At 37.2% G+C, this 27,620-nt stretch overlaps 1 protein-coding gene and 1 long non-coding RNA gene across 51 annotated transcripts in view; one reads left to right on the top strand and one right to left on the bottom strand.

The window, feature by feature from the left end:
* The window catches only part of LOC139081840 (uncharacterized), a 42,558-nt gene extending 36,399 nt beyond the window's left edge, over positions 1 to 6,159 (top strand). The window contains exons 3-4 of the long non-coding RNA XR_011537277.1: positions 4,659 to 4,713; positions 6,105 to 6,159. This is a non-coding gene — a long non-coding RNA (uncharacterized lncRNA). The remainder of the gene's footprint in view (positions 1 to 4,658; positions 4,714 to 6,104) is intronic.
* The window catches only part of CAMK2D (calcium/calmodulin dependent protein kinase II delta), a 292,744-nt gene that overhangs the window by 33,764 nt on the left and 231,360 nt on the right, over positions 1 to 27,620 (bottom strand). For 6 of the 50 annotated variants that reach the window (XM_070609259.1, XM_070609273.1, XM_070609270.1 and 3 more), the window contains exons 9-15: positions 22,707 to 22,801; positions 12,837 to 12,959; positions 11,924 to 12,007; positions 11,435 to 11,477; positions 7,771 to 7,808; positions 3,447 to 3,506; positions 1,428 to 1,469 (exon numbers count right to left, since the gene is read on the bottom strand). In XM_070609259.1, coding sequence (XP_070465360.1) covers positions 1,428 to 1,469; positions 3,447 to 3,506; positions 7,771 to 7,808; positions 11,435 to 11,477; positions 11,924 to 12,007; positions 12,837 to 12,959; positions 22,707 to 22,801 — 485 coding nt within the window. Of the gene's footprint in view, positions 1 to 1,427; positions 1,470 to 3,446; positions 3,507 to 6,367; positions 6,401 to 7,770; positions 7,809 to 11,434; positions 11,478 to 11,923; positions 12,008 to 12,836; positions 12,960 to 22,706; positions 22,802 to 27,620 lie in introns of all 50 variants that reach the window. The other 44 variants (XM_070609279.1, XM_070609278.1, XM_070609261.1 and 41 more) reach the window with 11 other exon arrangements.

Raw genomic sequence — 27,620 nt, 5'->3', positions numbered from 1 at the left:
AAGTTGGAAACAAACTTCTAATCAATAGCTACGTGCTCAGTGATGAAAAACAGATTTTGGAAAACGATGCAAACGCCAGTCAGTGTCCTTTTAGAGATTCAGTATTCAAAAAAGCAATCAATTTATATAAACATCATATGTAATATTTAAACCAAAGGGACAGACTGATTAATTAAAGATGTATCCAGAGTCTCCATACACACAAAACCAAAGCAAAGAGTCTTCATGCGTTTCTTAACGTGCCCTAGTGTTCAACTGAAACTCGAGATGAAGGTAAACCCATGCACTGTAAAAAAACTACTTCATGTAAGCAGGGAATATCATGCAGCAACTCTTACAAATGACATAGCTAGAGCTAGCGAAGCGTCCACTCCAGCTGCTATGCTTGGTCTTTCATTTGCTAATGATGTTGGAAAACATTGTTCTCATATGTGATGCTCCTGACTACCTCATGTCTTTTAGGGACTTAGAACACTTTAAGTATCATGACTATAAAATACATCTCATAATAAAGAAAGAACACTTCATGTTTTTTACTTCAATGATTTTAGTATCGATCAACGAAATGTTAAGCCAGAGGAAATGTGTTTTCTAAGCCTTAAACATTGTTGATAAAAATGAGGAGAAGACCCATGACTACACTTAATATTTGAGAAAAGTATAAGAAGTATTTTTTTCCTCCCCTTAGAGATATAATACTGTATGACAAGTAATAAACTGGGAACATGGTGTACATTCAGAAAATGTCTCCTTTCATCCTATAGACGTGTATGCAAGTACTGTTATTTAGTTAACATGCTATGCGAACAATTTACAACAGATAGGAAACATCACAGTCTTCCTACAGTGTAAGTAGTTAAACGTCTGCTACTGAAGGCATATAACTCAACAAAAACAAACATATTTCACAAGAAGTGAAACAGCCTGATTCTCCCCAAATTCACACCAAACAACATCAACAAGAAATTAAAAGAAAAAAACACTATGACAAAAGAATAAATAAAAGCAACATTTAAACAAATACCTATGAGCTCAAATTGATTTTTTTGAAGACAGTGGAATGATATAGCAAGAAATTCTAAAATTTCATGCAGAATACATCTACAGTACAATGCACAGACAGGCATGGGAAAAAAAAGACCAGATGGAATTGCTTAAGATACACAGTCATCTTGACATGAAGACTTTATTTAACCCGACTTTTATTGACTAACGGTATAATTCATTTCTCTTTCAAGATGTCATTCATTTTTGTTTTGAAAAAAATATGTGTACAGTTCTAGATAAATTAGGCCCAAAAGAAAGTGTGGCAGAAAAAGGGTGAGGAATTTCTTTCCTATTTTTAGATAGTGAATTAATTTTGCTTGCATATTTGATGAGATGTGTAATCTTGTTAAAGCAAGATGATGTCGATTCTTTCTGAATACCTTGTTTCCATCAGGGTTGTGGATTACAGTAGTTTGGGGCTCCTGAGTGAGAACAAAATAGAGAAAGAAACAGGTCGCATTGGTAAGTACATTCTTACTAGTGTGAGGGACAGAGCAGAGTGAGCCAGCTGACAAAACTAAATAGTGACAAGAGCTTAAGCGATGTTAACTACCGTCAGAGGTCGCAGCTGACAAGATCTCTGATGAAAGATCTCCCTGGTGCACCCAAGAGAGAGGACACCTCAGCACCCAGCAGCAGCATGCAAAGACCTTATTCGTGATCAGCACACAGACAAGGCTTTGAAGTTTGGAGACCTAAAGAGGCACTCACTGTTTCACAGAGTCCTGTACCAGACAGAGCTTTCCTTTCTTCTTTAATAAGTAGCCTGTTAATATCTGCCCCATGGGAAACTAGCCAAGGACACTGGAGACTAGAACTCTTTGAGATAATCTCAAATTCTTGTGAAGATATTTTTCAGCTGTAGTGCTTTGAGAATTGATTATGGTGTCATCACTATAGTTAATACACAGATAAATACCCCTGGAAAATCTACAACCATTGGACCATGCTTAAAAAAGGGGTTATCCTAAAGAATCTATTTCAAAGGTCCATAAGAAAGTCTAAGGAACGTTTAAAAAGTTCATTTAAAGGGTTCTAGAACTAATTGTATAATCACCATAATTTGAGATATAGTTCCTGTTAAATTCTGTGTTAATTCATAGATAAAAGAAATTTCTGCTTCATGGACAATATATACAGAAAATTTCCTTGTAAAGTCATGCTTTTCCATGAAGAAAATATTATTCCTCCTATTGCTTTCTACTAGAAAATTGAAGAAATATTCCCACATGGAAAATAACACTCTAACTGATTTAAAAAACGATTCAGTGTCCATACGTTAACGGCATGCTTGGCACTTTCATTACATGATGTCTCAGTAACCGGGTGTTACTACAACCGCAAGTGCCTTCCCTGCTCTCGGATCTCCTCTCCACCACAGTTTATGCTGCTGTACTTAGAGAACATATTCACTGCTTCCTTTCTTCCTTTTCCCGGCTAGAGGTGTGATCAACACTCTTTTTTACTAATAGGTAACTTGCTATTTTGGTGTATCCTTCCTTTAAATGTTTTTAATTTGAGCCTTCGGTCAACCCAAGTGAAATAATCCCCTAACATTTTCAATTTATTTGAAATAACAGTACCAAGCACAGCAGAAAATCAGAAACATTTATGAAAATCATAAATCAAAATATGGAATAGTTTGGGGGAAATATTATGGAACTCAGAGCACTGAATGCCAGTATTCAAATCTCAAATTTTAACAACACTGTCTCAAAGTGTTAAACTGATTTAGTTGTGAATGGTGTGAATTTGATTGAAATGACAAAAGTATTTTCCATTGATAACACAAAGCTCTCAGATATGCAATTTCATTCTCTGGATTAAAGTGAAACAGTGATAATTTAATTTAAAACACAACAAACAAAAAGCCTTAAATTATCTAGTACCTCTTTATCTCAGAAGGTGAGGTCTTACAAAGCCCTGCTGTCTTTTAATAAGAGGAACATGAGGACTCTGAATAAGGTCTACATTGACAGTTGTCTAGCAATCATCCCCTTAGCTCTCCTTGATGTCAACATTGCGTCATGAAAGGAAGAAACCATTGTCTGCATAATCTAGAGCTATCATCAGAAGAAGAGCTAAGAGCCACGAAAGCGCATTCTACTGCATTTCTAAGGCAGCATGCAACGATGTCAACTACAGAGACCACAGCTATCAATACAATGCTCAACAATGAAATGAGGTCATCTTATGTTAGAAACACACTGCTTGACAACTACCTTAACAAAAAGAAAACAAAAAAAAGAACGTTTTTCATCTTAGAGAAAGCAAAAACAAAAACAAAACCCAACAAAAGAAAATATTTATATATATGTATCTATATAGTGAAAGCAAATGAGAGAAACAACAGAAAACAGTAAAGAACTTAAGAAGGGTTACAAAGAGTCCAGGTATACCAGCGCCGGGGTAGGAATATTTTCTTTGGGGCTGGTTACCACGTTGGCTTTGTTGTTTATCTGTAGGTATGCAGAAAATAGAAACAGAGATGCCTTAAACCCCTGGGTAGCCAATGTCTCTATATGCAGCATGTCTACATGGAGATATAGACATGAAAATAAAGAGCCACTGAAGACGAACATGAAAGACACTGTGAGGACTGACAGGAATGATGATCAGGTCTAGTCTCCGATGGTCACACACAGGCTAGTGTCTGTGATGATGGAATGATAAAACAGACTTGGCTGCTTTGGCTGTGCCACCTTAGCAAACAAAGAGCTGCTTCAATGGAGCGCAAATCAAGTTTCAGAGTATGAAATAACAGAAACATTTTCATACTCTTCAAGTTGGATTCTGCTTCCCAGCTTCAAATTGTTCACTGTTAGGAATACATTCCTTTTTTCATTTTATTCTTGAGCCTGAAGTCACACATACACTGTCTTTCTCTGGGGAACCATCATCACTTTGTTTAGTAGGCATCCAATTAAAAAACTCATCTTCTGAGGAAATTCAGGATTTATATTTTTTAAAAAATGATAACTCTTGGTCGCCTTTAAAAAACACATCTTCAATTACAAATGCGCAAATACTCAATGTAAAAAGACTATTTTTCAACGTTGTTTGAGAGGAAAACTACATATTTTCTGTCAAAGTGTTACTGCTATTGTTGAAGACTATATTTGGTAATATCACTCCTCTGCTTTAACATAATTGGGTTTGAACTTAAAGAAGAGATCATTGTCACTACGGAAGCCACATTGTGAAAGCAATTCAGAGGGTCAATGATTATCGTAACGGGCCCACAGAGAAGACTCTTTGTAGACAAGTGGCAACTTGAAACGACAGCTGAGTTTGGGCACTAAAGAATCAAAAACTAAAAAGTAATAATCAACATTCACGTAAACTCATGCATGACAACTTACATTATGGTTCTCAAACAAATATAAATTAACATTCATTTTCTTGCACTATATTATCTAGGTATTTTCTTTACATATTATTATCTAAACGAATACACCCTATAATTTTACTATAAATGTACTTAAGGACTTAAAGAGAAAAAGACACTGCATAAAATAAACGAATAGCAAATGAGTATTTACAAGCAATTACACGAATTTAATTGTTTGGACTCTATGAGAATTTTTTAATTCCATATTTTATACCTATAGATCATATTCACACTAGCACTACGTGGAAGATAGGAGATTAAAGATATTAATTTAGGTATGTAATATTTTGCTTTTCTATTCATTCACATTTGTGTGATTATTTGGTATCAGTATTATTTAAATAAGCTCTAACACTGTGCTCTGTGACATGCAGGAAAAGAGAGAAAACTTTTAGTATCCTTTACTGGAAAACTCTTTAAATGTTAAGCCATCAATCTATATTTTGCAGATAGTTTGTTTACAGTTTTTCTTTAAATATAAGTTCACAGAATATAACACAAAATTTGTGCAACAGCCAAAAAGATAAGAGATGATGGAGTCTATTAAAGAGGGATCAAAATTCAGTATTTATGTTAGTATAAAATACATGAGAAAAGAGGCGGGATGCAGACACAAATAATTTCCTATCAGAAAGAATGCTTGGCAAAACACAGCTGACTTCTTATCACATGATCAGAGGTACTGATGATTAAAGCACCACATGGATTCAATTTGCTATATTCAGTTTATATCAGTGGATGCAAAGAATGAAAGAGAAATACACTGAGAGATTTTTATTTCTGTTTTGAGACAAGAGGCTTGATTTCTTTCTAGGATATGGTTGCCAAGAGCTGCTTTGTTTTAGTGAAAATGTCCCACAGGCACACCTATGCACACATACGTATCTGCAGAAGAACGCACACACACACAACACACACCCCTACACATGTTCACACATACGATACACAGCACACACACAGCATCAGGTCTTCCAACCGAAAGCCATTCTGTCTCGATGAGCCATCCTTTATTGCCAGGCGTGGCAAATGTGAGTTACACGAGTATGTGCCTCAACCACATATTTAGTTGTACACATTTAGTTGTATTTAAATGTGCAGTTAAAAAATTTTTGTTAATGTAAAGACTAGCTTAATGATTCTTTTTTGCTATGGGAAATCTTTTGAAGGTTTTTGTAATATTAATTAACTGAAAAATAACAGGAGAAATTTCCAAGTAAAAGGCTAGGAAGACTTCCTTTTAAAGATTCAAATACCAAGAATGGGTTCAACTATAGCTGTCTTTTAAACATACAAGAACTCTGGCACTTTTGTCTGTGAAATGTAGTTATTTTATATTATGGAAGCCGAGTATTTTTCTTAAAGAGTAAAAAAAAAAAAAATGAATCAAGCCAGATCTTCAGATGCTGCACTGACTTATTCTCATGACACATGGGCGAGATATTCCTATTTGACGTTAGTAAATATTTCCTCTAAACATACTTAACTAGGATGGTCCATTGTAAGAACACTTTCACACTATTTATAAACTCCATGGTAGGTGTATTATGGTGTATCTGAACTAAGAAGCACTCCTATTTTAGTAATCATGATCATCATTTAAAAATAATTCTACAGTGTTTCTTCACTTATCAATAAATAGACATTAATTATGTCATGGTCTCTTCAGGTTCAAGAGGAAATTGGACTTTCTCCTTGTAAAAGATAATATCATATGGATGAAGGTATAAACTTTTCACATATTTAAAAAATTCAATTTCAAAGAAAAACTGTTCTAAGTGAACATGAGTGCTGTGTTTTGATAGTTAATTAACACTGACCTGTAACGGTCCTACACTCTTTCCACTTACACTAACTTAGGTACACAAGATCGTTTTATTCCTAAGTGTGAATTTTCACAGGAGGAGAAATCTGGGAGATAGAAATCCTCACCATCATTTGAACACTCGAACTGGACTTCCTTTTCTGAATTGACCAGTCAGAGAGAAAGGAAAAGAAAAACACATGGCCGGTTGAATTTTGAAAGTATCAAAGCATGGAGCACAGAATAATTTTGTCTTTAAAGGGGAGTTATAAGTTGACTAGAAGAAAATAGCTCTGGAAATGTTTCTTTCTATATCAGGAGACTAGTGACAATAAATCTCTCAATAGGAGCTGTGAGCCCTGCATCCCTGAACGGTACAGAAAAACATAGGAGAATAAAACATTTGGAAAATCTAAAATATCACATTTCCACCAATGTAACATTGGGAAAAAGGCAGACATTGACAGTCATTACTGAAATTTAAACTGGATACACTAAGCAGAAGGAAGACAATATCACAGGTCGAGGAAGGCAATTGGTCAACGGCAAGTGCCCTCCTAAGGGATCACAATGGCATGGTCACCAAAGCTCCAGAAATTCCCCAAATCACACACAGACAGGTGGTGAAGAAATGGCTGGGCACGAACATAAGAAGTGACAAATGGTTTTCTATGCTATATTTTCAAAATGAATTGACCACCCGACTTTGGGTCAAGTTCAAATGTTAGAATATTAACTAATTCCCAAGAATGTTGAAGTGTTCATATGGAATGTAGGCATCTGCCATTGGAAGAGAAAGAAAAAGATTAAAGAAATAAAACATTTAGTAATAATCTGGAAAGATAAGCAATGCAAATATAAGATTACATTCAATCAAAGGTAAATTCTCATGAAACAAAATAGAATCAGTAGAAAATGAGTTGTATTATTTTGTTTAGAAGTCCAAGAAAGTCAAAATATCCTGCTGTTATCTTTCTCGGAAAATTTTTCTAGTATTTGTTCAGACTATACATCTTGAGTATGTCTCTCAATACCTTATGATAGAAGCACAGGAACAATTAAGACCTTTATAAAAACTGCCCAAACAGAGAAATTTAGTCATTTGACGTTCGATTTCCCATACCAAATGATTTCATTTTTTTCCAGGCTATATATGTCAGCAGGCTTCAAAGAATACAGCATAACTGTTTGGAAAAGCATTTGGTTTTCACAGATGTTCAGGTCACCATGATATTCTGGGATTATAGTAAAGCAGAGAGGATTTAGACATTCAGTTTCTATAGCAACTCAATATAAAAGTAATATTTTGTCATGATTATTTAATATATAATAAAATAGAAAAAATACAGCTTCTCTTGGTATAAATGTTCGTCATCTTTGCATATTAAATTATTTTATTCTTCAACCTGCATCCTTTATCAGGAACTATAAAAAATACAAGCTGCAGAGACTTAGGACTTATATTTAACATTTTAAAATTATCCAGCATCTGAAAGTCAGAAGTGATTTCAGGAGCACCTGTTTAACTTACCTTTACTCCATCTGGTTTCTTCAACAAACTCTTGGCTGCTGCAAAGTGAGAGTAAAATCAGTTTAGTGAGTTATCCACAGAAACCCACAGCCAGGCAACAAAACAAGGGCATTGTTTCCTTCTACCACCTTTACTGAGTTATGGCCAACATACGCCAAGTTATCAAGGTCACACTGATGAGCGCGAGCTTACAGGACATTGAAACACAGTATCACTTTTCTTGGTTTTGCCACATCAAATTTAGAACTAAATACTTATTTAGTTCATTGCATATAATTGAACACTTTGCAAATTATGTTACTGGACTTTATTTCACTGTTGGTTGCGAAAAGGATACTGGAACTTTAACTGGACTATGCTTTTGTAATCCAGAAAGTTGATTTCAGTCTTCAGACATCAGCTTACAGATCGTATTACATGTTCATTCATACCACAAGTAGGGTGACCATGTCAGTTCTGCCACGTAAGCCCTCTTTCTAGAGGTTTAAAACTCATTTGTGAAAATTTGCCCTGGCTAAATAACATCTTTTTAAAAAATATATATTTGAAATTAGATTTCATTTTCATAAAAAATATTAACTATATTGAAAATGAAATGGTATATTATTGACCCAGAGCAAATTTTTCAAATGCTTAGCATATGACCTTTTAAAAAAAGGCATTACGTATTCTTTTATACTTCAAAATCAGAATAGAAAGGCTTCATAAACAAAAGCCTTTTACGTTGAAAAATTAAAAATCATAAAATTTGGGGCTGGCCTGGTGGCGCAGCGGTTAAGTTCGCACGTTCCGCTTCTCGGCAGCCCAGGGTTCGCTGGTTCAGATCCCGGGTGCGGACATGGTGCTGCTTGGCACGCCATACTGCGGGAGGCGTCCCACATATAAAGTAGAGGAAGCTGGGCACTGATGTTAGCTCAGGGCCAGGCTTCCTCAGCAAAAAGAGGAGGATTGGCAGTAGTTAGCTCAGGGCTAATCTTCCTCAAAAAAAAAAAAAAAAAAAAAATCAAAAATTTGACGTGAGGTATCAAACAAAATGAAATCTTTAACTAAATCAGAGAACTGAAGTATATGGTCTTTTATGAAGCTTCAATTTCTTGGAGGGGCACTTTTAGCATTCTTTCTGTTACTGGACTTTGTGAGTTTATTAAAAGGTAAAGTCATCCTTTCAGAAAATTTACTTTGAATGGGTACATACATAGTGAACAAATTATATAACCATCAGTGACAATTAGTACACCAAGTGTGGAACATTCACTAATATGCAGGACAAAGCACACACACATGCTTCCCTTCAATGTTAATGAACTGTATACAGAATTATTTAAGTAAATCAGAACAGCATTTGGCATCTGAAATGGAAATAACTGGCTATAAGAGAACTGCATGAACATGTAATTTCCTGACATCCATTTGATTTGGGACATTATTTCGATATCACTTTGGTATAATTTTAAATTATTATTTATTTTTAACATACAAAAATGTTAATTTTATTTAGTCTTTAGCAACAAAGCTATTAATTTATTATTAATTGAAATTATAAGAAATAGTTGCCTTAGCTATACTACTGGTTGCCTGGGGCTGAAAAGCAGTATTAGGTCAGTCCTGCGGCAGTTAATAGGTTAGAAAGCGAACTGAGAATAACTGGAATTGCAACAGCAAGCAAAGAGAAGACGATGATTCGGGGTAAGCAGGGATTTGCCTGGGAGATGCAGAAACGTCCCTTTTGGTTACTATTTACCTTACCTCACAAGAAATACATTCCACATACAGGGAGAAAAGAAAAAATAAAAACAACTTTATAACCATATACTTATGGACAAATTACTTTAAAGAACATGTTTGGCAATGAAACAGAATGAATAAAATACTCAAAACTAAAATGCAATATCAAGTATAAGATGTAACTGGGTCAAATGTTATTCAGTTGGTTTTGAAATGATGGATTAAAAAAAAAGTTTGCTTTTCATGCTAAGACATTCAGAAACAATATAAAATCCACATATTAGTCATGAGTTTTTAGTTTACACGATGATGAAAAGGAAAATGAGGTAAACAAAAAGCTTCTATATATGGGTGCATTTATTAACAAAGGCCCAATTATGCTTAAGAGTGTCTTTAACACTTTAACAAAACACATAATCTTAATTCTGGAGATTTTCTTTTCAAGTTAATTTGTTAATAACAATACAGACATAAATTTTATATATAAATCATCCTAACTTTTAGTGATTCACTAATTATTGGGCCACAGTGAAATATTTATTTGAATATAGTATATATATTTAATAAGATGACATTGAACTCACCCATATAAATGTCAACTATATTAATCAAATGTTCATAAAACAGGTAACTTGACAAAGGCAGTAACAGTTTTATTACACTAAACAAACTGGACAAAATACATAGAATTGACTAACACAATCCCTCAATTTGCAGCATTACTCATTGTATTATTATTGTTGTTGAACAGCTCAGCGGAAGCCTTTGGAAAGCTGCCTATGGCTTCACATTATCTATAACTAAACACAACGGGGGACAAGAGGTGACCATTTAATACAATCGTAAACAATATCTAGAAATTGGCTGACAAGTTTGAAGAACATCTGATGATGAAACGGCTCATCACCTCCAATCACTACGATACCCTGGGTAAGTATGCAGCAGGAATAAAGACCTGAAGAAATTGCTGGATAATTAGATGCTGCTCATCACTCTCAGGAAGTGGTAAGCAAGGTAAAATAGTAGTATTTCTGGCACAATCTTTGGACAATTGTTCCAAGTCTAATCAGCCAAACACTAAGTTTAGTAAGCGCAGCTTTCTCACTGCTTCAGTCGCTCCCCGTACATAAGACTGATTAGCATTTACCAACATTTTATTTTTGGAAACCTGGTCCTTTGAGATAATCTATCAAAGAAGGGGCTCCAAAACTCAAATAATTTATGTAAATAATGTATACTTTATGTTGATTTTGGAGAGTCACTCCTACAATAAAGAAATGCTTTACTTTCTTTTAGCCTGTTAACTAACAAACTTATTTTTACCATGGAATCATTTCGAGGAATGTTTATTATCCTATGATATTACTGTGGGTAGATCCTCTGTAAATTCCTGAGTTTAGATACCTTTGAAAGTTGTAACCATTCTCATAGCGTGCCAAGATACTACTGTCCTTTTGAAAGAACTTAGGCCTAACAGAACTGGGTTCCTCAATAAGGGTAGTCTTTTAAAAATCTTGCTTATTGGGATTCCCTATGGGAATGAGACAAAAAAAAAAAGTATTCAGTTATTACTGTATGAAATAATTAATTCTAGGTTCAAAATGCTAGCTCCCAGATGAGGGAGTACATATTTCCACAGCCTGTGTGCACCCCAGCAAGGATGACACATGGTTTCAAGTCCTAGCCCAGCACTGACCAGTGGCAGGGCTGCCTAGACAGTGCTCTGCTGGGAGTGAAGTCACATGCCTAAGGTCTCTGTGGACAGGGCACCGGGCAGATTCCTAATGGCAGCCATGGGTGTGGAAGGAATTCATGCCACACATTTGCATTCCTGAACAACAGTGTTTTTCTAATTATTAGGATTTTTTTTTTTTTTAACTCCAAAAAGACTACTTAAGAGGAGAGCAGAGGATAGGAGCAGAGTTCTTAACACATGTACCTGAAAAATTCCTCGTGGCCAGCATAGTTGTCAAGATGGCACCCTGTCAGAGAAATAAGAATACAAAATTAACGTCACCTCTGCAAATCTTCGACCTAACAAATCCATAGTCTTTGATGACAAACCTCCTAGCCCTCCTTCCAGTCAGGGGGTTTTTGGTTGTTTCTGTGTTTTGGTGTTCTGAGAGGAGCAGGCCTGTGTCTCACAATGCCAGGACCGTCCCCCCATGTGCGGCCAGATTCTGATGATCAAATGGCACAGCTGTTTTCCACTGAAGGGAGGACCACGGCACACATGGCCACACTGATCCTAGCCCTTCAGCGTGGGTTTAATTCTGGTGTATATTCCATTTTCTCAAGACCCAGAAGAAGAAGAAGAGTATCCAGGTCTACACCTTTAAAAGCCTTTGCTGAACGTTATTTCCTCAGAGCGAATCTCACTTCCCACTCTGCCGAATCCTCTTCCCCACAAGTACGCAGAGGGTCTGACCTTTAGTTTTCTCCTGGCATTGAACTTCTTCAAGCAGTCTACAGTCTCCTGTCTGTGCATCATGGAAGCGACAGTAGAGCGTTGCTGGAGGAGGAGAAAAAGAAACTTAACCGAGGATATTTAAAACACTCTAAGCATAATAGTATCTTCAGGCTCATCAAATCTGTATTAATGGCGCCTGCACCCACACGATGAACTTGTAAGTATTCAACTGCAAAAGTTCCCCAATAATGAAAGACAGATTTTGCCAAGACTATTTGTGACTGAGATACAACTTTATCTATAGAACATATAGAAACAAGTATCAGTAATTCCTCAAATTATCTTTATTTCAATGTTTTAAATCATATTTCTATTGGACTGCCTTTTGTTTACTTAGCATCATATTTACTACCCTACCATTTGATGCTCATCCCTAGAAATTTACTGAAATCTGTACATTCCCCCCAAGGTTCATACTATATTTCTCAGTACTTCTAAAGCACATTCCTATGGCCATTCTGTCATGCTAGGAAAACCCTACTCCCAATTTCCAAACCTCCCCTTTTTTTATACTTGCCTAATGATAAATAATTGAACTTTGTCTAATCTCTTCTTCTGGGATATATTTACTCTTGGTATGATTTTCTTAACCTCTGTTCATGGGTATTACCAACAATTGGTAGGGGTAATACTCCTTCCTCATGTTATTGTAGGCAATATTTACTTAGAAATCTATGCAAATCAGACTTCGCTACCTGAAATAGCATTTTTCGCCATTATAAAATTTATGTTAGATATCTAGAGTCAGAAATTAATTCATTCTGAGTTTCATCCCTTTCTGCAAAAATTATTTTAAATCCATGAAAAAAATTTGAAAGGAGAGTTTATTTTTCATTTTAGCTCCTGAGGTCTTTGGAGAACTGTCACTTACACAGATCCATGGGTGTTTCAGTGCCTCTGAGGCTGTGATACGCTTGGCAGGGTTGATAGTAAGCATTTTATTGATGAGGTCTTTGGCTTCAGGAGTCACTGTGTCCCACTCTGGTGAGGGAAACTTCAAAAATATAAATTTATAGAGTTTAAAAAATAGATACACTCAGTCAAACAGGGAAGAGCCAAATATACTAATCATTTCTTTAAGTAGTGAATTTCTTCATAAATTTTCTTGTATTATATCTACATATAAACTGACATAGAGATATATATCCCTGTATGTATATGTCTACATATATTAAAGAAGAGTAACTGATAAGGGACAAATATATCTACTAAATTGCATATCATATCTAGTAAATAATATCATATCTAGTAAATACATTTTAAAATTTAGAAAAATAAACTTAAGAATCTTCTAGTCCTCTCAAACTATCTTTGCTTTGATCTGAAAATGAAATTTTATGCAATCTTTCTCATATTTATTTGCAAAAATCAATAAAAGCTTAGAAGTTGTCACATGTGTTGATGTCATTATGCTATTATGTCAAGGTTCAAAACGAGGTATTACATACTTTCACAACTCATGAACAGTAACAGCAAAGATGATAAAACAGCTTCAGTTCCTGTGCCAAAACTAACCTATTAATCATGGCTATTTGGAGTCCTCTGACACTAGAAGAGGCTCAGCAGGATTTGATTTGAACACTTCAAAAAAGCCGATCTTCTTAATTACAAATTTCACCAAGGCAAAGTTCATGAAAGTAACCAAATTTCATAACTTCTATTAGTAATCCATTTGTACACTAATAACTATATAACAAACCTATTTATCCTCTTTCTTTATGTGAGTTTTTTGTTGCTAATTCTGCAATCTCATTTTCACATAATTAGCGTATTTAGTAGAAATAATATTCTTGATGAGTTAAGAAAAATTTACATCACATTTCTAAACAACAGACGGAATATTGGGTTCTTTTTCCAATTCGTGAATTTTTGTAGATAGTCCTGGAAAAAAAGCCATGGTCACTGTGTCATGAACTGAAGTTAGTTTACTTTTAGTAGTTAAAAATGGGCAGTTTGTGGGGCCGGCCCCATGGCCGAGTGGTTAAGTTCGTGCGTTCTGCTTTGGGGGCCCAGGGTTTTGCTGGTTCGGATCCTGGGCGTGGACATGGCACTGCTCATCAGGGCACGCTGAGGCGGCATCCCACATAGCACAACCAGAGGCACTCACAACTAGAGTATACAACTATGTACTGGGGGGTTTGGGGAAAAAGAAGAAGGAAAAAAAAAAAGATTGGCAACAGATGTTAGCTCAGGTGCCAATCTTTAAAAAAAAAAAAAAAGGGCAGTTTGTGAGCCATTGGCTAAATGAAACATGAGAAAAATGATATTGACTCTTTAATACTTGTAAATTTTGCCAGTTTAACAGCTGTCATTTTAATTCCAGAGCTTATTTTGGGCAGTTGTAAAAACTTGCTAATGACTAGGAACTACTGAAGAAACACTCAAGGCTGCTGCTTAACGATGGGCAGGTCCTCTGATGGCAGCTACTTCAGCCTGCATGAAGGTGGAACTGTTTCTTATTTTTCTAATTTCCACAAAGGCACTCCTCCACATTCACCAACAAGTGCATCCACAGGGCTGTATGCCCAGAGGGGTGCCTCGCTCTACTCTCTAAAGATGGTGAAATGTGCCAGCTGTGGCTGTGTAAATGATAATTTGGTCCAATTATTAGTCTGGCTAGAATGAAATGCTTCGAAATTAAAAGAATATACATTTTATATTCTCATGATACACACAGCCATCTAAACAGAATGTTTTAAGAGATGCACTGAGGAATGAGGCCTGACAGAATATAATACAGACTTTTTATATTAACTCCTCTCACTTTACATTGAGCTTTTAACTCATGCACAGAGGGCGGACCCAATATTGCCCACTACTCAATTACCCCACTTAGTAATATATGGACAGCATCTCCAGACCGTGCACTCTGACTTCCATAGGGCTTGTGTGAGGTACAAACCAGAGGAGGTGGTAAATCATATTTACAGACATAATTTTCTGTCCTTTGATAAAGATATCAATGAGCACAAAATTAAGCCATGGAGAGAAGATAGATAAGGACTCACTCTTCAGATTTAGAACTTAATTCATGTTGTGTGTGTGTGGGTGTGTGTGTGTATATATATATGTGCCTACTTTTAAATATTCTAATTATAAATGAAATGTATTAGAATTGTGATTTTCAAATATCTTTCAGTTGTGAAACTCATTCTCCAAATGAAAGGTTGCACAGAAGCTCACTAGGTAAACAAGACAAAAAATGTCAAAACTGACATAATGGAATAATGTTCTATTTGATATATGGATCACTGCAAAGTATTGTTGTATACAATTTAAAATTATGGAAGAAGTTTGGAAGAAGGTGGTGTAGGAGGATCCTGAACTCGCCTCCTCCTATGGACACAACAAAACTACAACTACCTCTGGAACAATTTCCTCTGGGAGAGATCTGGAAACAGTATAAAAGGACTGCCACCACACGGGACAGCACACACCGGGGTAGAAGAGGCAGAGACACAGCCCCGCTGGGCAAAATCCCACCCCCTAGCCACTGCGCCTCACAGCCAGGGGAGCGCTCAAAGGTGCAGAGCTCTTCCTGGAGGAGTGGAGCTTCTGAGCTCCACAGTAGGCATCCCAGCCCTTAGACTCAGCACAGGAGAGACAAGATCCCATAATACCTAGCTTTGCTGGTCTTGAAAACCAACAGGGAACATACCCAGGAAAACTACAGAACTTGAAGGAAAGAAAAAAACTGCTCTTCAAAGGCCCGTGTAGGCTGACCTGGAAACCAGCACAAAGACACCAGATAGAAAAGTGCATAGTCCATTGGTAACAGAGACTCACTCACTAGGCTTGGAACAAATCCTGGAGAGGCAGGAGGTGGCTGGGCCCACCCCCCAGGGACTGAGACACTGGAGGTAGCCATTATTGTGACCTAGTTCTATTGTGCTGACACAGAGGCTGGCAGGCCACATTGGGATCCTCCCTCTAGCCTGTAGGCGTAGGGGTCTGCCCTGCCCACTAGAGCACCCAAGGAAATGGAGTATAGCCAGGCAGCAGGCAGCCCACCCCAGGGTCTGACACTGCCCACCAGCAAGCTTGGGACAGCTGTCTGGACCTGTAGCCTTGTGGGCCTGTAACAGATCGTGCTGCTGGCCATCACAAACAGCCACACAAAGGATCTGCCCTGCTGTCCAACACCTGAAATGGCTGTGTGCTGCTGCACCTGAGCTGCCCTGCCCATTAGCCAGTTCTTGCCAGAGGTCTGCCTGGACCAAAAGCCAGCTGACAATAGCTGCAGGAGGCTCACCTGAAGCCTGCCCCATCCCCCAATCACCAAAACAGGGACAGCTGAGAACTGCAGGGAGCCACATGGTGGGGGGGAGGAGCCTCCAGCACCTGTGTGTCCCAGGGCCTAGCAACCAGCCACACTGGGGCCTGACTCTCTTACCAGCAAAACTGCAGTAGTTATGTGCTATCGAACTTGCAGCAAGCTGTGCCAGGGGCTTGCCCCACCCAATAAAGTGCCTGTAGCAGCCACACACATCAGAGCCTCACAATCAGCCAGCTCAAGGGCCAGCCTACCTGTGACCCATAGCAATAGCAACCCTGCCACAACAGAAGGGCACATGCAGTCCACACAGGGGACACCCCTGGAGCATTTGGCATGGGTTGACAAGAGGGGAGCAAGCTGCTGGGCCCCATAAAGCATCTCTCACATAAGGCTGCATTTCCAAGTCCAGGAGAAACAGCTGACCTATCTAACACATATATAAAAACACAGAGAAGTAGGCAAAATGAGAGAAATATGTTCCAAATAAGGGAACAGGACAAATCCTTAGAAAAAGAACTAAACAAAACAGAGATAAACAACCTACCCAATGAAGAGTACAAATTAAGAGTCATAAGAGGGCTCACCGATATGGGGAGAAGAATCGATGAACATGATGAGGACTTCAACAAAGAATTAGAAAAAGTAAAAAAGAACCAATCAGACCTGAAGAATACAATAATGGAAATGAGGAAATCAACAGCAGAGCAGATGATACAAAAGAATGAATCAGTGAGTTGGACAAAAGAGCAGAGGAAATCACCAAAGCCAAACAGAAAAAAGAAAAAATAATGAAAAAGAATGAGAACAGTATAAGGGACTTCTGGGACAACATCAAGCATAGTAACATCCACCTTATAGGTGTCCCAGAAGGTGAAGAGGAAGACAAAGGGGCTGAAAAATTATTTGAATAATAGCTGAAAACTTCCCTAACCAGGAGAAGGAAACAGACATCCAGGTACAGGAAGCACAGAGAGTACCAAACAAGAGGAACCCAAAGAGGCCCACACCAAGACACATTATAATTAAAATGTAAAGAATTAAAGTTAAAGAGAGAATCCTAAAAGCTGCAAGAGAAAAGCAACAAATTACATACAAAGGAAATTCCATAAGGCTATCAGCTGACTTTTCAGCAAAAACTTCACAGGCTAGAAGGGAGGCACGATATATTCAAAGTGCTGAAAGGAAAAAATCTGCAACCAAGAATACCCAGCAAGGTTATCATTCAGAATGGAAAGAGATAAAGAGCTTTCCAAATAGCAAAAACTAAAGGGGTTCATCACCACTAAACTGGTATTATAAGCAATGTTAAAGGGGCTTTTTAAGTGGAAAAGAAAGGACTACAAGTAAGAATAAGAAAATTATCCAAGAAAAAATATCGCTGGTAAAGGCTAATATACAGGTATGGTAGGGGATCAACTGGAACAACCACCTACAAAGCTAGTATGAAGGTCAAAAGACTAAAGTACTAAAACCACTATATCTACAATAAGAGGTTAAGGGCTATACAAAAATAAAACAGGTAAAATACAACACCAAAAACATAAAACGTGGGGTAGGGGAGTAAAAGTGTACAGCTTTTAGTAAGAGGTCCAACTTGACAGACCATCAACTTAACATAGATTACTATTTACATATGAACCTCGATAACCATAAACCAAAAACCTATTATAAATACAAAAAAAAATAAAGAGAAAGGAACCCAAAAATAACACTAAAGATAGCCATCAAACCACAAGGGAAGAGAGCAAGAGAAGAAAGGAATAGAGAAGAACTACAAAAACACCCAGAAAAAAAGTAACAAAACGGCAATAAGTACATACTTATCAATACTTACTTTAAATGTAAATAGACTAAATGCTCCAATCAAAAGACAAAGAGTGAACGAATGGATAAAAAACCAAACCCATATATATGGTGCATACAATAGACACACTTCAGACCTAAAGACACACACAAACTCAAAGTGAAGGGATAGAAAAAGATATTCTATGCAAATGGCAATGAAAAGAAAGCTGGGGTAGCAATACTTATATCAGAGAAAATAGACTTTAAAACAAAAACTGTTTTAAAGAGGATATAACACTTGTAAATATCTATGCATCCAACATAGGAGCACTTAAATATATAAAGCAATTATTAACAGACATAAAAGGAGAAATGGACAGCACCACAATAATAGTAGGGGACTTTAACACACTACTTATGCCAATGGATAGATCATCCAAACAGAAGATCAATAAGGAAACATTGGTCTTAAATGACATATTAAACCAGATGGACTTAGTAGAGATATACAGAACATTCCATCCAAAAACTGCAGAATACACATTATTTTCCAATGCACATGGAACATTCTCCAGGACTGATCACATATTAGGCCACAAAACAAGTCTCAATAAATTTAAGATTGAAATAATACCAAGCATCTTTTATGACCACAAATGTATGAAACTATAAATCAGCTACAGGAAGAAAATTAGAAAAGCCACAAATATGTGGAGATTAAACAAAATTCTACTAAACAATGATAGGGTCAGTGAAGAAATCAAAGGAGAAATAAAAAAAAATACCTGGAGACAAATGAAAATATGACATGCCAAAATTTATGGGATAAAGCCAAAGTGGTTCTAAGAGGGACGTTTATAGCAATACAGGCCTACTTCAACAAACAGGAAAAATCTCAAATAAACAATCTAATAGTGCACCTAAAGGAACTGGAAAAAGAAGAACAAACAAGGTCCAAAATCAGTAGAAGGAAGGAAACAATAAAAATCAGAGCAGAAGTAAGTGAGATAGAGACTAAAGAAACAATAGAAAATATCAAAGAAACAAAGAGCTGGTTCTTTTAAAGATAAACAAAACTGACAAAACTTTAGCTAGACTCATCAAAAAAAACAGAGAAGGCTCAAATAAATAAAATCAGAAATGAAAGAAATTACAACGGACACCTCAGAAATACAAAGATTATAAGAGAATACTACGAAAAGTTATACACCAACAAATTGGATAATCTAGAAGAAATGGATAAATTCTCAGAATCATACAACTTTACAGAATTGAATCAAGAAGAAAGAGAGAATTTGAATAGACCAATCACTAGTAAGAAGATCAAAACAGTAATCAAAAATTTCTGAAAAAATAAAATCCAGGGCCAGATGGCTTCCGTGATGAATTCTACAAAACGTTTAAAGAAGACGTAATACCTATCCTTCTCAAACTCTTAACAAAAATTGAAGAGGAGAGGAAGCTTCCTAACTCATTCTATGAGGCCACCATTACCCTGATACCAAAACCAGACAAGGACAACACAAAAAAATAAAATTACAGGCCAACATCACTGATGAACATCAATGCAAAAATCCTCAACAAAATACTAGCAAATCTAACACAACAATACATTAAAAAGATCATACACCATGACCGAGTGGGACTTATTCCATGAATACAGGGATGGTTCAATATCCAAAAATCGATCAAAGGTCATACACATTAACAAAATGAAGAATAAAAAATCACATGATCATCTCAACAGATGCAGAGAAAGCATTTGACAAGATACAGCATCGATTTATGATAAAAATGCTAAATAAAATTGGTATAGAAGGAAAGTACCTCAACATAATAAAGGCCATATATGACAAATCCACAGCTAATATCATTCTCAATGGAGAAAAACTAAAAGCAAACTCTATAAGAACAGGAACCACACAAGGATTCCCACTTTCACCACTGTAATTAAACACAGTGTTGGAAGGCCTAGACAGAGCAATCAGGAAGAAAAAGAAAGAAAACGTATCCAAATTGGAAAGGAAGAAGTGAAACAGTCACTATTTGTAGATGACATGATTTTATATATAGAAAACCCTGAAGAATCCACCAAAAAAATTTTTAGACATAGTAAATGAATACAGTAAAGTTGCGGGGTACAAAATCAACATACAAAAATTGGTTCTATTTCTAAACACTAACGACAAAATAGCAGAAAGAGGAATCAAGAATACAATCCCATTTACAATACAAAAAGAATAAAATATCTAGGAATAAACTGAACGAAGGAAGTAAAAGACTTATACACTGAAAATTATAAGACATTATTGAAAGAAATTGAAGAAGATATAAAGAAATGGAAAGATATCCCATGCTCATGGATTGGAAGAATAAGTATATTTAAAACATCCATATTACCCAAAGCAATCTACAGATTCAATGTAATCCCAATCAGAATCCCAATGACATTCTTCATGGAAACAGAACAAAGAACCCTAAAATTTATATGGAACAACAAAGGTCCCCGAATAGCCAATGGAATCCTGAGAAAAAAGAACAAAGCTGCAAGTAGCACACTCTCTGACTTCAAAATATACTTTGAAGCTATAGAAATCAAAACAGCATGGAACTGGCACAGAAACAGACACACTCATCAATGGAACAGCACTGTAAGCCCAGAAAGAAAGCTACACATCTATGGACAGCTAATTTTTGACAAGGGAACCAAGAACATACAATGGAGGAAGGAAAGTCTCTTCAATAAACAGTGCTGGGAAAACTGGACAGCCACACGCAAAAAAATGAAAAGAGACCATTATCTTGGTATACCATACACAAAAATTAACTCGAAATGGATTAAAGAGTTGAATGTAAGGCCTGAAACCATAAAAGTCCTAGAATAAAACATAGGCTGTACATTCTTTAACATTGGCCTTAGCAGTATCTTTTTGAATGACATGTCTGTTCAGGCAAGGAAAACAAAAGAAAAAAATAAATGGGACTGTATCAAACTAAAAACCTTCTGCACAGCAAAGGAAACCATTAACAAAATGAAAAGGGAACCTAACAACTGAGAGGAGATATTTGCAAACCATATATCTGACAAGGGGTTAATATCGAAAACATATAAAGAACTAATACAACTCAACAACCAAAAAAACAAGCAACCCAATTAAAAAACGGCAGAGGATCTGTACAGACATTTTTCCAAAGAAGATACACAGACGGTCAACAGGCACATGAAAAGATGCTCTACATCACTAATTATTAGGGAAATGCAAATCAAAACTACAGTGAGGTATCACCTCATGCCTGTCAGAATGGCTATAATTAACAAGACAGGAAATGACCAGTGTTGGAGAGGATGTGGACAAAAGGGAACCCTGGTACCCTGCTGGTAGGAATGTAAATTGGTGCAGCCACTATGGAAAACAGTATGGAGGTTCCTCAGAAAGTTAAGAACAGAACTACCATATGATTCAGCTATCTTGCTTCTGGGTATTTATCCAAAGAACACAAAAACACTAATTTGAAAAGATATAGGCACCCCTATGTTCATTGCAGCATTATTCACAATAGCTAAGACCTGGAAACAACCTAAGTGCCCATCAACAGATGAATGGATAAAGAAGACGTGGTATATATTTATACAATGGAATACCACTCAGCCACAAAAAGGGGAAATCTTGCCATTTGTGACAATGTGGATGGACATTGAGGGCATTATGCTAAGTGAAATAAGTCAGATGGAGAAAGCCAAACGAGCTTATGATTTCACTCATGTGTGGAAGATAAAAAAACCAGTACAACTAACGAACACATAGACACAGAGAATAGATTGCTGGTTACCAGAGGGGAAGGGAGGAGCGGGGAGGGAGAGAGGGCTGACAGGGCACATGTGTGTGGTGACATGGCAATTAGACTTTAGGTGGTGAACACGATGTAGTCTACAAAGAAACCGAAACATAAGGATGTACACCTGAAACTTATATAATGTTATAAACCAATGTTGCCTCAATAAAATAAATAAAAAATAAAGTTAAATATTAAAAATATAAAATAAAATAACATGATAGGCATTTGTGTATATAATTCAACTAAACAGGTAGTAATCATTTCTAAAGAAAAAAATCTTTCAACTTTTATGTTTTAAAATGCGCTACGATCCAGGCATTTTGAGAAGCAAGGTCCTTCCTCAGAGAATTCAAACTGTTTTCCTTTCGATCTTAGGAGAGAGTGAGCTAAAGGGAAATGTAAACTGCACATATATGCTGCATTTCTCACTCTTTATCGCCATTTCCCTCAGAGAAAAGAAAATAACAAGGGAGATTGTTGAAAACTATGGTTAAAATCGCAAAGAAAAAAATCTGGTTCTTGGTCAATAAACAAAAAACAAACCCTCATCTAAAATGATATGATGGGGCCGGCCCAGTGGTGCAGCGGTTAAGTTCGCACGTTCCACTTCTCCGCAGCCCAGGGTTCTTCAGTTCGGATCCTGGGTGCGGACACGGCACCGCTTGGCAAAAATCATGCTGTTGAAAGCGTCCCATATGTAAAGTAGAGGAAGATGGGCATGGTTGTTAGCTCAGGGTCAGTCTTCCTCGGCAAAAAGAGGAGGATTGGCAGCAGTTAGCTCACGGTTAATCTTCCTCAAAGAAAAAAATAAAAGATAAAATGATATGAACATGTATTACTTACATCATAAGCTCCAGCCTTGATCTGCTGATAGAGTCTGTGTTGGTCTTCATCCCAGAAGGGGGGATATCCCACCAGTAGAATATAGAGAATGACACCTGGAGGGAATGAGCATATTAACACAATGTTGAGTCACACAGACAACAATACGGTCAGTGTGGCCGATCCACAATGATACTAAGCCACATTCATTCAAAGAGAGGGCATTGGGTTGTTGGAAAACTTCAGAGACATGTTCTGATCTCTGCAGCGTTCTGTGGAGGGGGAGGGTTCCTCCTTCTATGCTCAAGAACTCTGATAACAAGTGGCATCCAACAGAGGGCCCAAAGAATCCTAAAGGGGCACAGAAGGGCAATTCCTAACAGAGAAACTCACCTGTCATTTCGGGCAACACATTCTTCAGCCTCCCTGAACTCTTGCCTATTTATGACATCCCTTCACTCTTATCTAGATAGATGCAATGAGATTTTAGTCACTTTGTAAGTTGACGTTTAAAAACTTAACATTTACTTCCTCTTAGACATTTTGCCGGTAATTAGGACATTTTGTTGAGTGATGGTGTCTTGGTAAAAAATTCATGCTCTAAAGAGCCAGCGTCCCTGGGAGCGTGGATAAGATATAAGGAGATGAGAATCCTTTTCTATTCAATGATCTTAGTCTTCAAAAATAGAATTTCTCAATAAAACAACTAAACCAATGATACTACAGAAGAGTATACATTACAAGAGAAGGGAGGGGAGGAGGAGGCTGACATTGCACATAAAATTCAAAGAAATAAGACAACATTCTTAAATAAGAACCCAACAAGGATTTTGTTTCAGACTGAAGGTTATTTCACCACAGTCGAGTTTGTTTTTCTTTTTTTAAAAAAAGGACCATGAAGAAAATTGCAATATATTGGTACCTCACCTTAACAAGATAAAAACATTCTTCCATCTTCACTATGTTATAGACTTAATGTGCATTCATTTAAATTTATTTTCATATCATTTTTACTATCTGGCCCAACAGATGCATCTGATGATGGTGGTGGTGAGAGTCCGTGTTTGTGTTCCCAGGACACAAGTAGAAAAGAGGGTGTACCAAGTCGTTTTAGTCCTCAGCTATGGTTTAGGGGGTGGAGAAAATTAGCTCTGTAACGGCAACAGTCTATATTGACTCCGGACGTTTGTCTAACAAACACTGGAGGTAGGCTGTTACCAACTTACGAATCAAACTCACAACTGAGACATTTAGCATTGTGCACCTAAGCTGAGTTGCAAGCACGGAGGGCCTCTGAGGCTCTGCTCTGGTGCCTTCTGTCTGCAGTCCTGCTGGTTGACACAATGTGGCACTTCTCTGGGAAGGGGAAGGGATGGTTTATTCCCCAAGGATTGGCAGCCACTACACACGTCAATCAATGCCCATATTTAATTGACTGAGGGGTTTCTACCAAAAAATGTACTTATAATAAAATAACGGTATAGATAGAGAAAATTTTAAAACATTTTCAGGCCAGACGATTTAAAGAAAAAACCACTAGGCACTTCTGAGTAGACCGATGTTAAATTGTCAAGGCCTGCTTGAATAGACAGTGTTTTCTAAGCTTACTTTGACTCGCTCATTAGACTAGAGTCTGAGGCCTTCCTGAGTTATATGCTCTTTTGTAGCTGTACTTACTGAAACCGTGGAACAACTGTGAGAGTCGTGGCACAATCATAAGGCTAACGGTAGTAAGTTTTACTGTAGGGAGCATTTATTGAGCAGTTACATGTGCTTTAGGGCATTACCTCATTTAATCCCTACACAATGCTAGGAGGCAGATGTTACTGTCCGCATTTTACAGATGAGGAAACAGAGGCAAAGAGGATAAGTTACTTAACTGTTTGAGCCATGAGCCAGCTGACAAAGCCATATCTTAAACATTCCCTGTGCCACTTTTTCTTTATCTATGAACTTTAACAAGAACAGTCATTTACGTTTTAAACTTTTTGTGTCATCTAATTGAGAGACCTTGGCCCTAACAGCAAGGTTTCCAACTGGTCCTGCCGTAAGTGTTCCCTGCAGGCACTTTTTCCCTTAGTTACGTACTTTAGCTCGGTTATTTTAAAGTTTTTGTTGTCTAATCGAGAGTTCTTGTCTCATTAGTAACGTTCCAACTTACTTTTTTCTTATAACTCTAATATTTCACCTTTTTCTTAGAGTCAGAGGAAAAAAGTACTCTCCCTCTGACAAGGTTCTACCATCTTTAAAAGCCCATCAGAAAGCCTTCATTTTCTTTGCAGGAACACTCCAGGGTGGTGCTGTGGCCTCCACACATGGGGTCTCTCATGACGTCAGCAGCCTTGGACCATCAGGGCCCAGATCTCTCATGAGGACTTGCAAAATAACAATATTCCAGTACGCCTTCTTCAGGCAAACAACAGCTTAGTTCACCAACTATTTGGTTACCATGAGGTATGGTTCATATAAGAAAGATAGGGTAACTGATTTTTCCCCTTTATTAACCAGTTTTCAAGATAATGCATTGGTTCCCTAGCATCCTCCAAAGGTTAGGATTTCTGTTGTATTTTGATAATCACTATGAGTGCATGGATTTCAACTTATTTGATGTTTCAATCCATTACTGCTATTTTTCTTATTGATCCTCTAATTGTCCCATCTTCAACCAGTAGCAGCCTCTTCCAGTTGGCTCCTGAGTCCTGTTAAAATGAACTCTGTGGCCTTTAATAGTCTCCTTTTCTTCTGGTCTGACAAGATGCTCCTTTCCTGATCCAGACTTGGAATCAGCCACTTCTACAGGGGGACCTGGTTTCATACAGTGGTAAATGGTATGTAGAGAGCAAGACTGGGTACTGTGTAGGGGTGCTGTGTAAGAACTGCAGGTTTCTTCAACAAACCAATTGAGAAAGGAGGACAGAGATGTGAGAAAAGAGAGAGACAGAGAGAAAGAGAGAGGTGGAACCTACAAACTAGAACACTGAGGAGCCCTAAGAGACCAAAATAACAAAACTATGAGACAGCAAAATTACTAGATATATGATTCCTAAACATAAAATTACTAGATATACGATGATCTTAAATTATTATTATATTAAATTTTAAGATATTGGTATTATTGTCATGCTTTTAAAAGAGCCCTTTTCTTTAAGAGACATACATTAAAGGATTTACAGATGTACTAATACGAGGTTTGGATTTGACTGAAATAATGGTAAAGGAATGAACAGGGTGGTATAGATGAAATAAGATTAGCCATCAGTTCATTCTACTTTTGTATGTTTCAAATTTTCTATAACAAAAAGTTAGAAAGCTATTTTGACATAGTGGGTTCCATATAACATTTAAAAATGGAAGCTAAAACTAGTTTTCACTATCTTATGTGTATATTTGTGCTTGGAGATGCCAGAGATGTTTGATTAATAAGAGCTTTCAGAAGCACTAATTACTGATTAGGTAGAAAGACTACATTATCAGGAACATTCCAAATTGATTTTAATAAAAGCTAGAATTAGAACAATGATTAAACTTATAATCACATTAATGATTAAGACATTCTAAACTCTGTTCTTTCTTTTGGTGAGGAAGACTAGCCCTGAGCTAACATGTGTGCCCATCTTTCTCCATTTTGTATGTGGGACACCTTGATGGCATGGCCGACGAGAAGAGCAGGTCCATGCCAGGGATCTGAACCTGCAAACCCTGGGTTGCCGAAGCAGAGCACGCAGAACTTTAACCACTCAGCCACGGGGCCGCTCCCTAAACTCTGTTCTTACGATAAGAAGAAAGTTGAAAAACTCTGAGAAGTTAGTGTGAAGCTAATGGGAGAATCTAACAAGACATCCATTAATACTCTTAGAATATAAAGGGCATACTGCAAGCTTGCATGCAAATGCATGTAGAATTTGGAAATGTGCAATTAACTATATGAGGGCTATAAGTATGGCTCTCTTTTATTTTGTTGTAATACCTTCGGCAAAAATGTCATCATCCAATTCAAATAGAGAAAGTGCTCAATTAACAGTCTGTGACCTACAGGGCCAACGATGGGCAGAACAAAGCTAGAAGATCAAGGACAGCAAGCTGGGAAGTCATTTTTCAGATGATGGAAACTGTCTATTCCATGTAATTGGTGGCATACTGACATGTACATGTCCTTCTGGAACCAGGCAGAGAGGAATGCCTGTGCACACACCGTGCATGAGGTGGGGTAGTAAGCAGAGGAGAGCATGTGTCCATTTGTCTGATAGGTACACTGCTATGTAAGAACAAAAACATTTTGTTATTAGTTCCTTCAATTATTTTAGAGAAGCCAGAAACAGGCAGTTTTTAAGGAAATCTCCTGATAATAAAGGTTAACTCCCCCCTGCCCCCAAAAATAAGAAGTCCAACTGTCTGGCCAAGACATCTGTAAACTGTTTGTCTGTAACCTCTGCTATGTCGTGGAAGAATCCTAAAATGTGCTGCCCTACAGGAATTTGCAAAAGGTTAGGGTAATGCTGTCCAACATTGGTGCGCATTGGAATCACCTTGCAAGCTTGTGAAAATGCAAATTCCTGAGCCTCACCACAGAGAATCCTATTCAGTGGTTCTCAGGTGGGTCCCAGAAAGTTGCATTTTTGGTAAGCACTCTGGTAACTGTCCATGGTCCATAGTTTGAAAACCAGCAAGTTAGAAAAACCATAAATACTATATCTAGAGAGATGTAAGACAGCATATAAGTCCACAGGAAGAGGATATTGATAAATACTATGATTGGGAGTAAAGCTCCATGGGTTGAACACTGATGAGGACGTGGGCCTTAAAGGATGAAGCAGAGCCTTCCCATTGTGAAGCATACTTGTCACGGTCCACTGTAAGGAAATCAAAGAGCTGGTCAAAGCAACAAATTGTCCAGGAGGCTTGAGATTTCAAAATGGTAAATACTTTCGAAAAAAG

Source organism: Equus przewalskii, chromosome 2 (genome assembly GCF_037783145.1).
Source record: "Equus przewalskii isolate Varuska chromosome 2, EquPr2, whole genome shotgun sequence".
Classification (NCBI taxonomy): Eukaryota; Metazoa; Chordata; class Mammalia; order Perissodactyla; family Equidae; genus Equus; species Equus przewalskii.
This window is presented reverse-complemented; position numbering and strand designations above follow the sequence as displayed.